Below are 16,487 nucleotides of genomic sequence, written 5' to 3'. Positions count from 1 at the left end.
CACATTTGGCTCTAGCACATTCCTGTGGCCCTGTCCATGGTACTGAACCTGTTGCAGTAGTAAGCCAAGTCATACATCACAACCTGTCCCTGACCATTAATTATAACAACGACATTCAAATTGCTACAATGGAAAATAACAGAATTTCCATTGTCACACCTTGTTTGAGACTTCCTAGTTGAACACGAAAACTGGGTCAGTAGCTCTAAATGATGTTCTTGGTTGTAGGATCTGAATTAGCCAGGTCATTTGGCTTACAGTCGAACCTGTACAAGTGACCACCTGGTAAATGTGACCACTTTTTGGTGGTCCCTTAGATAATTTTTCCCATTGACACAAGCATTAACAATCCTATCAATAGTGACCACCTGTCCACATAGACCAGATTTTATCGGTCCCCTGAGTGGTCTTCTTGGGCAGGTTTGAGTGTAAAGGAAAGTGCTGGCCCCGTGTTACTCCATGCACCAATCAAATATTTACAGGTCAGAGAGATTTACTGTTAGAAGTGAATGCAGCTAGAGGGGAAAGAACTTTATCGTACCACAGTTGTAACCTTGTACATACACATGTACATAAGGCCACACCATTTTAATTTCTTGGCCAACAAAAAAAAAATATGCTAGATTGGAAAATCAACATGCAAACAGAATCTCAGAGGAAAGTTTGTAGTTTGGTGCACACAATTTCAGGGAGTGAACAGGGTCAGGTGCAAGTTTTCACCCCAGCCTTCTGTTTTCATGATTTTTTGTGTGCTGAAATTAAAAATAATATCTGTTAACCAAGAATTTAAATTGGTGTGGCCTAAGTTATGAAGTTGGGAACTAAAAGTCAAATGTACTCCTCAGACTGCATGTTTGAACCCTTCCATGCTGATTCCTATCTCTTGTATCCCCTGAAATCGTTCTGTCCTTTTTCCAGCCTGTCTTATCGCTAACTCCATCTGGGTCAAAGTCTGTGGATCCGTGGGCCGGAGTTTGATCCCTGGGTCGGCCCCAGCTCGGACATGTTGTAAGGGCCTGCATTCGTCATTTCGGATGGTGGCGTAAAGCTGGCGGCCCAATATATGAGGGAGCTTCGGGCATAAGCCTCAAGCGTTAAACCTCTGCACGTAAAAGAACCCAACACACTTATCGCATAGAGTAAGGGCAACCTGGTGTGCTTGGCTTGACATGCGAGCCATGTAGCAAAGCCACATTGCACTCCTAGCAAACGAAAAAGCCTCAGTCTGAGGTTCAACCGCTTTATCTTTACCTTACCTATCGCTGACGCCATCTGTTTACAGTGACTTGTCACGGGCGGACCCGGGGTCTGCTCCCCAGACACCGAACCACAGACTATTACCCTTCAAATTATGATGTAAGCCTGTCTGATCTTATCATGGGGAATTCTGCAGCATGGAAATGTCATTAAGTGGGTGATTTTTGTATGCATGAATGTGTGTGTGTGTGGACTTGTAAGAAACAACATGTGTCTTATGGTAATTGTAGTATTTGGTAAGTGGAGCATGTCGAAAGTTCTTGGTAACTGCAGTATTAAAGGGGAGCATGCCAAAAGTTCTTGGTAACTGCAGTATCAAAGGGGAGCATGTCAAAAGTTCAAATCACTTTCGGCAACAATGTAATAATACTTAAAATCTTTAAATTTTGGTAGTGCTTTTATCTTTTTCAGTGGCATCTTACTGTAAATTCAGAACAATGCAAAAGTGCATTTCCCAAGCCTGGGCACTTTTCTCCGTAGCTACCACTGGCTTTCCATTTTCGTAAACAAGCAGAAAGCGACACAAATTTTATATTGAGCTTTTTGGATATTCTCGGATTTTAAGAAAATAATGCTCATTACTTGAAACATAACTTTAAAACATATGAGGGCTGCATCTTGGTGCACAAAGTTTCAGGGAGTGAATTTACAAGTGGTAAGATGAAAGTTTTCCTTCCAGCCTAGACTGTTTTCATACTGACCGCTTACTAAACTCTTACTTTCCAATGTCCAAGGAGCAAGGAAATAAATTGGTACGGCCTTATCTAAGAAAGTTTCTGACAGTTTCTGCTGGGATTTGCAGTCCCATGCATGAGGCAGGCAGACAGCTAAATCCGGCCTTGTATGGAAATTCTTCTCCAGTGGATCTGACGCCACATCATGTCTGCTGTCCAGAAAATCATTTTTCTTATCAAAAGGCGTCTGTGTCACGGACAAGAGACGACTTTTATATCATAGTATGGAAGATCTAGAGATATCTTTCTGAGTCTACACAATAGAAGATAGCATTTTGTTCTTGCGCTGCTGGGACACATTTAGAGGTAAAAATTAATCAAGATAGTGTAGAGAATCGATCTGATCCTCATGATTTGCTGTGAGGAATGATGAGTGGCCATTTAGGAACGCAGTATCGCAAAAAAGTCTGTTTCTTTATCACAATAACATATGTACCTTACAAGTATACTTTGCTTATAATAAGTATTGTTTGCCCAATTGCGTTATGTCATAGAGTCACATGTTGAAAGTATGAAAGTGGGGGAACTGGTATCTATATAACACCCATTTTGCAGAGACGCTGCAATAATTCATAGTTTTTTTTTACTTCTTTCTATACAATACCTGCATGGAGATGCATGAAAAATACTGCAGATCTGACTCCCCCTTTTTAACAAAGTTGAGGATTTTCAAAGTCTGTAAACTTGCCAGACTAGCCACCCCACTGATCACTTCCAGACTTGACCAAACTTCACTTTCACATACACGTATCACCTGTACGATGATGCATGAAAGAAGGTGAATATAAATCTACTTCTTTTAACAAAGTGTGTTCTTGTATTTGATTAGCTTTATCAATTTGTTAAGTAAACAATTAGTGATGTATCACTAATCTTCCTGGAGTTCACGAAATAAATTGAAACAATGCAACTACATGTGTAAGCAACCGAAATGTACAACAAAGTACACAACGACCCTTTCCAAATTCCATACAGTTTGAGTAACTGTTACCTTGCAGACCTTATCATGAGTCCTGGACGTCTAATCTTCATTGACCTAAACAAACTATATATCTTATCTACAAAGTTTGTAAGACTTGCTGCCCAGCCATCACCTCCAGACTTGACCAAAGCCCCTCTGACACGTTTGCTTTGTCCATCCCAAATACAGAAATAGCAACTAAAATGTATGACGAAGTTCAAAAAGTTTGCGAGACTAGCCATCCCAGTCATCACCACCAGACTGAAATCTACAGCAATAGATAGATTTTATTTACAAAGTTCGCAAACTCTGGCCGCCGCAGCGATTACTGCAAGACTTGACCAAAGCCCCGCTGACAGGTGTGCCTTCTCCAAAATACAAATATAGCAACTGAGATGTACAACAAAATACACTTCTCATCTACTTAGTTTGCAAGGCTGGCAGCACCAGCGATCAACACCAGACTTGACCAAAGCCCCACTGACAGGTTTCAAAATACAGAAATAGCAACTAAAATGTACGAAGAAATACATGTTTTATTCATCAAGCTCAAAAAGTTTGCGAGGCTAGCCACCCCAATGATCACCATCAGACTGAAATCTACAGCAAAAGATAGATTTTATTTACAAAGTTCGCAAACTTCGGCCGCCGCAGCGTTTACCGCCAGACTTGACCAAAGCCTTGCTGACCGGCCTGCCTTGTCCAAAATACAAAAAAAAGCAACTAAAATGTACAACAAAACATACTTTTCATTTACAAAGTTTGCAAGACTAGCCACCCCAACGATCACCACCAGACTGAAATCTACAGCAAAAGAGAGATTTTATTTACAAAGTTTGCAAACTCTGGCCGCCCCGGCGATTATCACCAGACCTGACCAAAGCCCCGCTGACAGGTTCGCCTTGTCCAAAATACAAACTTAGCAACTAGAATGTACAACAAAATACACTTTTCATTTACAAAGTTTGCAAGACTAGCCACCCCAACGATCACCACCAGACTGAAATCTACAGCAAAAGAGAGATTTTATTTACAAAGTTTGCAAACTCTGGCCTCCCCGGCGATTATCACCAGACCTGACCAAAGCCCCGCTGACAGGTTCGCCTTGTCCAAAATACAAACTTAGCAACTAGAATGTAGAACAAAATACACTTTTCATTTACAAACTTTGCAAGACTAGCCACCCCAACGATCACCACCAGACTGAAATCTACAGCAAAAGATAGATTTTATTTACAAAGTTCTCAAACTCCGGCCGCCGCAGCGTTTACCGCCAGACTTGACCAAAGCCCCGCTGACAGGTCTGCCTTGTCCAGACCATGGAAAATGGGCTTCTCTTATCGCCAGCGCCCCATGTCATCCCCGGAGTCCCGCCGTGATCCCGCCAACAAAAACCACCTAAGCCACCCGGCATCACGAAAAATAATAACACATCACTCATAGGTCCTTCGCACAAAGTTTCCCAGCTAGAAAATTAGTTTTCTTTGACAGGCAAGTGGCAGGGATACATTACCGCATGAGCACATTATGTCGGGTCTTATCACCCATCCACGGGTCCATGTACTGGCACCTACTTTATCTCCGGCACAAAGAACCCTAATCCAGTTACCCCAGCCCAGACTATCAGTAATGTCATCCCACCGCCAGGTTGCACCGCTTAATCCAACGTGTCATCCTCAAATTTATGGCACGGAAGAGTTGGTCTGAGGGCTGTGGCCAGATCGCCGTGATTGGTTCTTTTAGAATCATTTTTTCCCCAAAACCGACGCACAACAATGATGATGGGTGAATAGTGTCGGGTATTTTACAAACTTTGAAAATCGACTGCCTTTTATACCTGAACGCAACTTTGCACAAGGATTTTGGACTTTGTACAGGTACACAATGGATGTGTAGGAGAGTTGCTGTTTTGTCACCAGAGTTTGCAGATCGATGCATCAACAAACGCAGCTGTGGAGCTCAGACTCTAAGTTTCGCATCTTAATCTGATATCAATGATGTCATCCTCAAATTTATGGCACAGAAGAGTTGGTCTGAGGGCTGTGGCCAGATCGCCATGATTGATTCTTTCAGGGTCATCTTTCCCAAAACCGACGCACAACAACGATGATGGGATGGGTGAATGGTGTAGAACATTTTAAGAACATTGAATCTTTTGAACATCGACTGCCGTTTATCTTTGCACAAAACTTTCTGAAGGGATTTAACTTTTGCACAGGTACACAATGTATGTGTAGAAAAGTTTCTGTTTTGTCACCAGAGCTTTTAGATGGATAATCATCAAGAACCTCAACAGTGGAGCTCAAACTCCAAGTTTCGCATCTTAATCCAGGAACTTTGTACAAGTACGTGGAGAAAAAGTTGCTAGTTTGTCACCAGAGCTTGCAGATGGATACATAGTCAACAACTTCAACTGTGGGCTTAAACTCCGAGAAGTTCCAAAAAAAGAGCATGAAAGTGAGAGAAAGGGATCCAGAACCAGTTTAGCCCAATCTTCCAATGGTTGTGACAGATGCTATGTACAGCATACACAGGTTCATTGTAACAGTGAATATCCCCTAGCTCTTTTCGACAAGCATAACGAACAGTGCACCACAACTCAATGTTCCCTCCTGTACTCTCCAAGCAGAGGAGGGGTTCCGGCATGTTTTTGACGTGTTTTTACGCGTTTTTGTCGGGCTTTCTACTTTGAAATTTTTTTTCTCAACAAAATTACAAAAAAACGCCTAACAACACGTCAAAAACATGCCGGAATCTCTCCTCTGCTTGGAGAGTGTACTACCCTCCTGTAGACTGTGACCCTTTCCAGTTAGTGTGCAGACTATCAAAAGCCAGGATTTGAACTCCCAACCTCCGGAACAAACATTACAATACAATATCTCCCCATCTTCTAGTGCTTGTCAGCTGAGTTATACTAATTGATATCTACATGTAATTCTCACCGACAACCTTAGCCTCTACAGTGACAGCGAGAGTGAAACATGTGACAGAACAAGTTGAGACAGCCGCACGATTAAGGGTTGATGGATCATCCATGACAGCCTAGATATCAAATAACAAGGAGCAAATCTGGGTGAGCCCTTCGCTAATGCCACTTCCTGTCTGATCTGTGAGGTCTTCCTGAATGCACTGTCTACACACGGCCCTCCTCATTGGTTGTTTGTTCGTTCCATTCTTCATTCAGACCCTTGTAGTTCCTAGTAGTGGTACATAGGGCAACAAGTTTCCTTGCTGTTTCAATAGCAGGGTATATTTTACAGGGAGGAGTTGCTAGCCCTTCCCCTTTAACCTGCTCGAGGCACCTCCTCGAACGCAGGACCCCCATTTTACGTCCCTTCTGAAAAGAAAGGTGCAGCCCCATCCGAGATGTCCCGCCCAAGATTGTTGAGTGTCCAAGTTACCAACAAATTGGAACCAGGAGCTCAGCTGTGAGGCAGCTGCCCTCATCAATAGATCTATCACAAAATGTTTAACTTTAAGCTTCTCAAAGCTTCCTTCACCCCCAAACATCTCCAAGAGACAAGAAGAAGCTAGATGTAAGCCCATGTTCTTTAGAGTAGACTTATAACCAATGTTTTAGATTCATATTAGATTTCACTAGATGACTTGACTATTACATTACATTACATTACATGTACATGCTTTTGTATGATTGTATTTAGCCCAATGGGGCATTAATGTACGATAAAGATTGCGTCTAGACAAACCTTGTATAGAAACATGTTAATGTTCATACATCTACACATGTATAAAGAAGCAAGAAGAATTTGACTCTACTGGATTAGCTTACTAGTAGCTTATCACTTTCGTCTGCCATGTATGTTTAAACTATGTACTGTATATATTTCACTGTACATGCATGTGTATATGTCACTTACATGTTAGTTAGGTTCATGTTAGACGACCTGTACCTAGCCCCTCCGGGCAAGAATGTACAATAAAAAGTCTTCATTCATTCATGAACTATAAGATAGTGTCAGTATTTAGGTGCTTGTCAGGACACATGTACACTCATAACCATGCAGGACAAGTGTAGTGGGACTAATGGGAGATATGAAGTTTACATTGCAGGATAATGTCGGGAGAACGGAATGTCATAACAGAAGTGACCTTGCGCTTATCCTGTAATACAGAGAATCAACCTCTCCGGTGTCAGTCCAGCCACTGGGCAGTCGAGTGTGCAGAAAACCAATTTCCCACAAAACCTGCCCATCTCCGTGACAACCTGCCGACAAAACACAATAAGCTCGGGCACCCTGGGAAATTGAAAGATTAAAGTTCTACTGTGAATACGACACACCTCCCTCCTCTACATGCTACCGTGAATCTGGAAATGTTCACAGTGGTTTTATTTTTGCTGTGATATCTTACTCAGAATCACGACACTGCGATATATATGTTTTGTATTTCTACTGTACAACAGAAAACGTCGAAAACCTCCCTTTCCTTCCTACTGTGAAGTTTAGTCCTACAAACATAAATGAATTTGCAGTATACAGGAAAAGAATTGTTACCACTTGTCTTCTTTCATGCCATTAAATCATGTGACATATTTAATATCTCAAATATTGTGCCATACATACCGACCCTATTTATAGTACACGACAAGGCATCTTTCACTGAAGTGACTTCAAATTAAAATATACAAGGAGCAGCTGAATGGAATGTATGTAAAGAGAGCAAAATGTTATAAAAGAAGCGGAATTGCGCTTATCCAGTAATATCGAGAATCAACTTTTCCAGTGTCAGTCCTGTCACTGGGCAGTCAAGTGTGCATGAAAACTTCAATGACAGAGGCCAAGTCTGGTACAAGTTATTACAGCAGAAAATTCCAGCCTCTGGCAAGCGAGGTCGTCACTTCAGTCAGGCGACGGTTACAGTGGTCAGGCCTGGGAAGAAATGTTGTTTCCGGTTACCCGACCAACCCTAGCAAAAAGCTGCTTTTTTTTGTTGGGTAGGCCGATAGCAAGGTACATAAAAGTTTCGACCTAACATCTAAGCGATGAAAATTCAAAACAAAATCCAATAAGTCTGGCATATTTTCTCTCAGACTTCTTGTAAGAATGTACAGTAAACATTGTAATGTATTTATTGGGTCACTTCGGTAGAAATCTAAGAAAAAAAGAGAGAATCCTTACTTACCGACCCTATCTTTTTTTTGTACTGTGCTTTAAACATTAGATTAAAAATATTGATAACTTTATAGCACAATTATTGTACAAGGTACAAAGTATGGCATCCACTGGTACATACTAGTAACTAAAGTTCTATTAGGCTAATCTATCTATCTAATACAAGATGGTGTAGTAGTATGGGATGACAATGGGATTTTACAATCATTGGAGGAGTTTCTAACGTCTAGATATTATAAATTAAAGAATATATATTGTACAACTGTATTAATATTTTGTTGGATCATTTTAGCAGAATTTAAAAAAAAAAGAGAGAATCCCTGCATAATCGATCCTACATGTATGTGTTTTTAGTTCCGTAACCAGAAACAGCACATTTAATTTCTCAGGCCTGATGTGTGGTGTCATCCACAGGTGCACTGAAGCATGTCAGATGCAGAAACAATATTCAGCACTTAAGTCTTAAGCACTGGGCTGACCGTCGGCGAAGTCTGACCTGTAAGTTTCTGAACTTGTGATCCCGAGGTGTCATCTGAATATCAGACAGATTTGCTCCGTTTTTCAATGGACATGGGTTGACTTTAATCTTAGCAGTGAAGATAGGCAAACCTGCCCAAGAAGACCATGCAGGGGACTGAAAAAATCTGGTCTATGTGGACAGGTGGTCATTTCGAACAGGATTCTAAATACTTGACTGAATGTGCCAATGGAAAAAATCATCTAAGAGACCATCAAAGAGTGGTTACGATGGCCAGGTGGCCCTTATGTAGAGGTGGCCACTTGTACAGGTCATCTTCTAGTCTTCCTCCCTGCCCTCCTCTTTTATGATGTCCGACTGCTATAGATTCACCTTAAAATGAACTTAGTGAAGCCTAACTGATGAAATCACATTCTGCGGTTCTCCAGTACAAAAAGCTTCATATTCAGCACCAAGGACAGTATTCATGTCTAGTAATCATGCCTGTCCCTCATCAGGTCATTTTCCTACATCACAAAGGCATACTAAACCTCATACCTCAACTGTAGAGAAGAAAGTAACGTGTTCTACAAGATGTGGAAAAGATGATTAGGGGCATCTGCCTTCAGTTAACCACAAAACTATCCATACCCCTAAATCATTCAATCTCTTGTGAATTTGTTGATCTTCTCAAGAATGACTTCTCTCTATCTCTCTCTCTATCCAATTTTTCGTCTTTTATTCCCCATCATATGGGGGTTGGACGTTCTTACACATGGATGGGGGAGCCCCAGAACTCCTCATCAAGTGAAGGCTTTTTTGTAGCAAGAGTTTTTACGCTGGATGCCCTTCCTAACGCCAACCCAAACCCTATTTCTGGGGTTAGGACATGGGAAATATGTGTTACTAGTAAGTGCCTTTCCAAAGGGCACAACGTCTGGGTGCATGTCCGGACATGTCTGGGTACTCCACTGGGGATTGAACCTGGGTCTTATTGGTTCATAGCCAGATGCTCTGCCACTATGCCACACAGACGCCACCATTGGATGCCACTTGGATGATTTAAAAGAAATTAATAAAGTAACGTTACTGTTGTAAACCAAGAGTTGTGGTTTGATCTCATTGGAAAAACTACAGCTGTGAACTTAAACAAGGATATGAATAGATGGTTCCACACATGACATCTTTTGTAGAGCATGAATAAAGCACTTCTGAACCATTATATTTCCCAAACACTACTGTGTTATAACATTTATTCTTTTTAAATTGATGTTGCACCAGCAGTTTAAAGAAGAACAAGACAACTTTTCACATAAAGAAATCAATGAAACTTATGAGGGTTAAGAATAGTTTCGTCAGTTGCCTGAGTAGAATAAAGGCTTTGACTTGACTTGACTTGAGAATTACAAAGCAAGAACCAAGGGACAAGGGCATTCTGCAGTCTCCCCAGATAAGACGAGCATTGTGTAGAAAAGAAGGCTTTACTCAGCCGTGTCTGTAGAATATTAGGTAGATAAAGGAAGGTGGCAGGGGTAATGTTCTCTATACAAACCCACTCAACCCTGAGCAATGCCATGTCAGCTGGAACTCAAGGGCCTAAACACATGATTGACACTTTCGAGAAGATTGACCCAAGACCGTCCGAGTTATCCCCTCAGAGCGCATCTCGGCTTTCCTGGGACCCTCCCGGCACCTCCTGGCATATGGTCTGAACTCCAACGTTACATGAATGTCACTCGGTTCACTGTTAGGAATCTTAATGTCTGCGGCATTCAGACAAGGTTCAGGAGAGGGAGATGTACCGACAGTTTGAAGGGACATGGAAACAATACGCTGAGATCAGGGGCAATGGGTGACGTGACAAGAGAACTCCAAGACAAGATCTGACTTCATGAAGAGACAGACTTTGTCCTGAAAGCTCCCCAAAATAGCTAACTCTTTTTTGTTGTGTGTAATGTTTGAATATTTGTCAAAAAGGAGCAATGGGTGTCACACCAGTCAATTGCCATCAATGTTTGAATAAAAAGTTAATAGCTCTGGACTATACATGTCACTACAGAGAGCTTAACTATCAGCCCACTGTTTGATTATAGCAAAATGCACAATGTAGAAAACAAAGATGCAATGCTCTTTATATTCATATGGTGTAAGGGCAAACCTTTGTCCCAAAGAAATCACACCAGTCAATTGCCATCAACATTTGACTAGATAGTTGATAGCCCTGGACTATACATGTCGCTATGGAGAGTTTAACTATCAGCCCACTGTTTGATTATAGCAAAATACACAATGTAGAAAACAAAGATGCATGCTATTTATATTCATATGGAGTAAGGGCGAACCTTTGTCCCAAAGAAATCACACCAGTCAATTGCCATCAACGTTTGAATAAAAAGTTGATAACCCTTGCTTAAAGAATGTCAGGAACCCATGCTGAAGCAAACCCCCCTAAATCTTCTGGGCACACACTACGAAATTGGTCTTGAGCCGACCGTCTAGCCTCAATTTTGCACAAAGCCCCGCATTGCACGGCTTCGATTCGCCCACAGCCCAGCGACTCGGTACTGCCCTTTTCCCGACAAATCTCCGCCGCGGAGACTTTATAAACTCGACAGGTATGAATACGCGATAGCGGGGGGAGTAATACGGACCATAGAAAACCACTGGACCAGCTGAAATGCCATATTGAGCTGTAACTCGTGGGTCTCAATAAGGGATTGACATTTTCGGGAAGATTGACCCAAAACTTTCACCAGGATCCCCAAAGTCACTATCAGGTCTGCACAGGAGGATGGGCAGCACATATGCTGAAGTACATGGCCTTGGTTGAGCCGGTGTGCAAGATCAGATAAGACGGAGTTGCGCAAATCGTGTGATATAGCGGTAACCTTTTTTTTCTTTTTACTCCTTTTGTCGGTGACCATGCATGTGCTCTGGTTGGTTGGACTGGAGTGCAAGAAGTCACCATATCAGCCAGGGTCTTGCATACAATACTACATGTTATGGGGTCCTTTCTCGCAACTACAAGTTGTACGTCCTTTGAACATGAATAAAACTAAAGGTCCCAACCTATGCAGCTTTTTCCCGACGTCAAAGGCTATCTGCCACCAAAAAAAAACACCTCCAGGAGAAAAGGTACAAAAACAGAAGTTCTGCTGCAGTACCATGGGAAGTTGCCAGGTAGCCTGGAGTCAACCTTGGGCTTTGTCTTCCCAAGACTGACATACCAAATATCATCACAATCCACCCAGAGGTTCTTATAACTAATAATGCTGACCACAAATTTCCGAAAACACAAACACACACATGCACAGACACACCAAAAACGATGCCTCCATTGTCATTGACTCCAGGTAAAAACACACAAAATGTAAACTGATCCACATGGCAAATGGGTCATAATAGCTATAAGAAAGCATACATGGACATTGGTTTGAGTTTTGAGGATCCCATAGGCACCTGTAACAAAGTGTGAAACTATGTGGTGGACAGTTTGTGACAGAACTGTCCTGTAGCACTTTGTAAGCACGCATCTTTGCCACAAAAAGCCAAATGAATGTGACAAATTTCTTTGTGGTCCCTTAGATACTTTTCTGCATTGACACAAGCATTAAGAATCCTGGCTATAGCAACCACCTGTCCACATGGACCAGATTTTATTGGTCCCCTGTTGTCTTCTATAGGCAGTCTGGAGTGTGTCTGTCACTACCGGTCACAGAACCAATATGAGTACTTGAGGATGTCTTAAGGAAGCGTGGCGGCGATGTTGTGACCTGTGCGAGGTGGGATTGGTGTGTGAGATCTCCTGAGCCGTAGGTTGGCGGAAGTGCAGCGTCCGTGTAATGGTACAGGGAGGGTTGGCAAAGGTGAGGCGTGCCGAGCTCCAGACAGGATCCACTTGGCTCGGGGGTAACCCGGATTTATTGAGAAGGGGCCAAGGGACAGGGTTCCAGCTCGGTCAAGGTTAGGTGGATCTTTATCTGTGGAGGGTCGCTAGTCAGGCACCCAACTCCACATGGACCTGAATAATGTGCTGAAGGGATGAGAGGAAAAGTGATCTCAAACCTGTTCAGCTTACTGAAGAGCTTCTCTCCACCGGTCGTGACAGAAAAGACAGACGCTATACGTACAGAATCCACAAGTTCATTGTACCGGGAAGATAATCCTTAGCTGTTTTTGAAAAGCTCCCAGAACAGTAGACCATGTCCTTAGGACTGTGACACTTTCCAGTAGTGTGCATGTCGGGTCAGCGGCGACAGATTCGAAGTCCAAACCTTTTGGTCCAGGGGCATGTTACCTAGAGGGGTTTTATAATGGTCTCAGAGGTGGCCCGGGATGTCCCTGTGGTGTAGTGGTCTGCGCTTCTGCCTCTCACCACATCTGGTTCAAATGACTTGGACCAGAAGGACTGGAGTTCAAGCCCCGGGTAGGACACCTCTGGACAAGAGGTGCATTGAGTCATACCAAAGACTTCATAAAAATGGTACATACTTCTGAAACAGTATGGAAGTTAAACACACTTCACTGCCAGTGGACTAGCCCCCTGCTGCAGTGATTGCACCACAGTGTGGCCCAGGGCTATGAAACGGAGATGGGCACCGCCCTATACATCAATAATGGTGTGGGAGGATTTTAACTTAACTCAGAAGTGGCCCAAGAACAGAAATAATCTGAAGGAATAGAGGAGGTGCTCCTTGAGTCAGTAGGGCTCAGAATAGACCTACACAAGGTGGCATGGTGGTCTTGTGGTTAAGCCCCCGTCACAAATAAGAAATTCAGCTCGGCCGACGTGTTGGCGAGCTTCAAATATGCATTTTCGGCCGAAGTACGGCCGACGTCCTGTCGATTACGCAGGCTTCGGGCAAATTTTAGAAATAAAAGTTGATCAAGATATTGGCCTGTTACCAGGTTAGTCGATACTGACTTCGTCCATGTCTAAGAGATGGTACCATCTCATGGGGGAGTTTTAGTTTTTAGTGTTCGTCGGACGTCGCCCGAGATTTTCGTTGGAAAATACGGTCGACGCTCGGGCGATTTTGAAATTCGGCGAGCTTCGGGCGATCTAAAAAGTCGGCCGACGCTCGCATGTATTGTGACACCGGCTTTAGGGTTGTTCATTTAGCATCTAAAGGTTCTGGGTTTGAATCCTTGACAGCCCCCTTGTGAGTTTGGTCTCAGGTTAGACACCTTGAAAAGCTGAATAAGGCACCCATTATGTCAATCCTTCCAGAAATGTAGTTAATCTCAGAAAACAGTAAGAAAAAAGAATAATTGGTTTCTTAAGTTAAAAAAATCACAAAATCGGGGAAAACCAGTGGTTTCGACGCGGGACTTCTTGGTTCTGGGCAAGACAGGTTGTGAGATATCTTACAGCAAAATGTTTTGACACTCTCTCAAATTAGAGGAATCTTATTTAACAACCCGTTGCTAAATTTTTCCCACCAAAGAGCACACACAACTCACTTCAAGCCAAGAAAAAAAAATCACAAAATACATACAATATTGTAGATACTCTTAGCTTCATGGTCTCATAAAGGACATTCAGCCATACTAGCGAAAGGGGGGGGGGACCTTTCTGTGACGTCACAACCCGTTAATTGTTCCCACCAAAGAGCACACACAACTCACTTCAGGCCATGATACTGCTTCAGCAACTTCTGCAGGTCCCCTGCACTAAACCCTGGGCATGGACACCTCTGCTTCTCCTGAAACATACAAAACATAATTATTATTATCTCCATAATTGGTCATTGTTTTATTTCAGTGCCACTGGACTGGTATGCTCCATTCTGGTGATTTTCTTTAAATTTTTTTTTACTTCCATATAGTTCATCTAAACCAAGACAATTATAAGATGTTAATAACAAGCACTTTGAGATGTAAGACAGTGCATCTTCGCTACAACTCGTACCACAGCTTGGTCATTGTTTTATTTTAGTGCCACTGGACTGGTGTGCTGCATTCTGGTGATTTTCATTATTTTTCTTTGACTTCCTTAAGAATAAGAGTTCATCTCAACCAAGACCATTATAATAAGATGTTAACAAGCACTTTAAGATGTAAGACATCATCACTACAACTCGTACCACAGCTTGATCAGCATCTTCCTCCTCCAGATGTCTGATGGTCACAGGTTCAAACGCCCGGAAGTTGCCGCATCCTCCCTCCTCGGCCAACACCTGCAGCTTCTTGGCCTCGTCTCTTCCCACCTGGATGTCAGGAAGCAAACAGCAGGACAGTCTTAATGAGAGAACGCCTTCCTTAACCGAGCGTCTTATTTCAACAAATTGTCTCCTTGGTTCCTTCTCAGATGTCCTGTCCCAGGAGACAGTTACCAACTAATTGGAACCAGCAGCTCAACTGTGAGGCTGCTGCCAGTTGAGGTACAGGAATATCCCCAAAGAAACAGCAGGACAGTCTTAATGAGAGGACACTTTCCTTACCGCGGCGTCTTTAAGTTAGTAGTCCACTGTGCTCTGCTGCTGCAGAGGTCTGAACACCCTGCAGCTGCAATCGGTCTTTCTTCTAATTCTTCACTATGTCGGGTTCATCTAGCTCCTATAGTTTTCTACAGTGTCTTCTCTCTCTCTCTCTCTCTCTCTCTCTCTCTCTCTCTCTCTCTCTCCCCCTCCCTCCCCCCCTCTCTCTGTCTCTCCCCCCAATTTTACGTATTTTATTCCCCATCATATGGGGGTTGGACGTGCTTGCACATGGATGGGGGAGCCCCAGAACTCCTCATCATGTGCAAGTCTTTTCTTTACCAAGAGTTTTTACGGCTGGATGCCCTTCCTAACGCCAACCCAGACCCTACTGCTGCGCTTACTTCCACAAATTGTCTTCTTCGATCGATTTGAGATGTCCTGTCCCAGGATTGGAACTGGGGTCTCTGAGTTACCAGCTGATTGGAGCCAGAAGCTCAACTGTGAGGCTGCTGCCAGTTGAGCTACAGGGACATCCCCGTAAGAAACAGCAGGACAGTCTTAATGAGACGACACTCTCCTTACCAGAGTGTCTTACTTCCACAAATTGTCTCAGTTGGGACTTAAAGCCAGAGGCCCCGTGTTTGTGTTAAAGGTCCCACCGCACTTATAAAAAAGAGTAGAGGTCCATCCCATTGTGAGTGGATCAAATCTTACAGTCTGGGCTCTGGGTCGACACCTCGACACAGCGATATAGTCACCTGTCATGTCAATTCTTCAACAAATGTTGTAAATGTCAATAAAAAATAAATAAAGGCCCTTCCTGTTGTGAGTGGATCAAAACTTACAGTCCAGTCTAATGCAGCTTGTACCTACTGTACAAAAACTATTGTGTTATGCCTAAAGGCGGTTTCTGGTGATGTGAAACAAACAAACAAACAAACCTTACGCAAGACCCAACATTTATTCAGTGTATAGAATTGTCAACAGTCAGATATTTCAAACAGCATTCGCTGTCACTGACAAAAACAGAAGTTGCAGTCTGAAATCTATTGACAAATCTATCCTGTTGCTTGAGCATCTTGCATATCTTACTGCCTGGATGTCTTAAACCTTCAATGACGAAAGGAACCTTAGTCTGACACTTTAGATGGCCTGCTCTGGCCACCCTCTGGACAGTGAAGAGAGCCGCACCTCGAGAACGTTTAAGATCCCACCACACTTATTGCAAAGAGCAGGGGTCCATTCCAGTGTGAGCGGCTCAAACCTTACAAAACTACTCTCCTCTTAACATCACAAAACCCACATGACAGAAAAAGGGGGATCATTCGTCTTCCACTGTCTCGGAAAAAGAAGCCGAACCCAATGAGTTAGAACTTAGTGTCAGTAGTTAAGACTAGAATAGTCATATGTTATATTGTTATCATTGTCTGTGCGTCTACTCCGTGTTACACATGCATGTACTTGCAATTAGCCTACGGGCAGGAATTTGCAATAAACTTTCTATAAAACTGGTATGTGAGAGAA

The 16,487-nt window shown here is 42.8% G+C and overlaps 1 protein-coding gene across 1 annotated transcript in view; it reads right to left on the bottom strand.

The window, feature by feature from the left end:
• LOC136427060 (uncharacterized) overlaps positions 1-16,487 on the bottom strand; it is a 107,706-nt gene that overhangs the window by 61,985 nt on the left and 29,234 nt on the right. Inside the window, exons 6-7 of the mRNA XM_066415777.1 lie at positions 14,628-14,750; positions 14,170-14,246 (exon numbers count right to left, since the gene is read on the bottom strand). Coding sequence (XP_066271874.1) covers positions 14,170-14,246; positions 14,628-14,750 — 200 coding nt within the window. The remainder of the gene's footprint in view (positions 1-14,169; positions 14,247-14,627; positions 14,751-16,487) is intronic.

This window comes from Branchiostoma lanceolatum, chromosome 2 (genome assembly GCF_035083965.1).
Source record: "Branchiostoma lanceolatum isolate klBraLanc5 chromosome 2, klBraLanc5.hap2, whole genome shotgun sequence".
Taxonomy (NCBI): Eukaryota; Metazoa; Chordata; class Leptocardii; order Amphioxiformes; family Branchiostomatidae; genus Branchiostoma; species Branchiostoma lanceolatum.
This window is presented reverse-complemented; position numbering and strand designations above follow the sequence as displayed.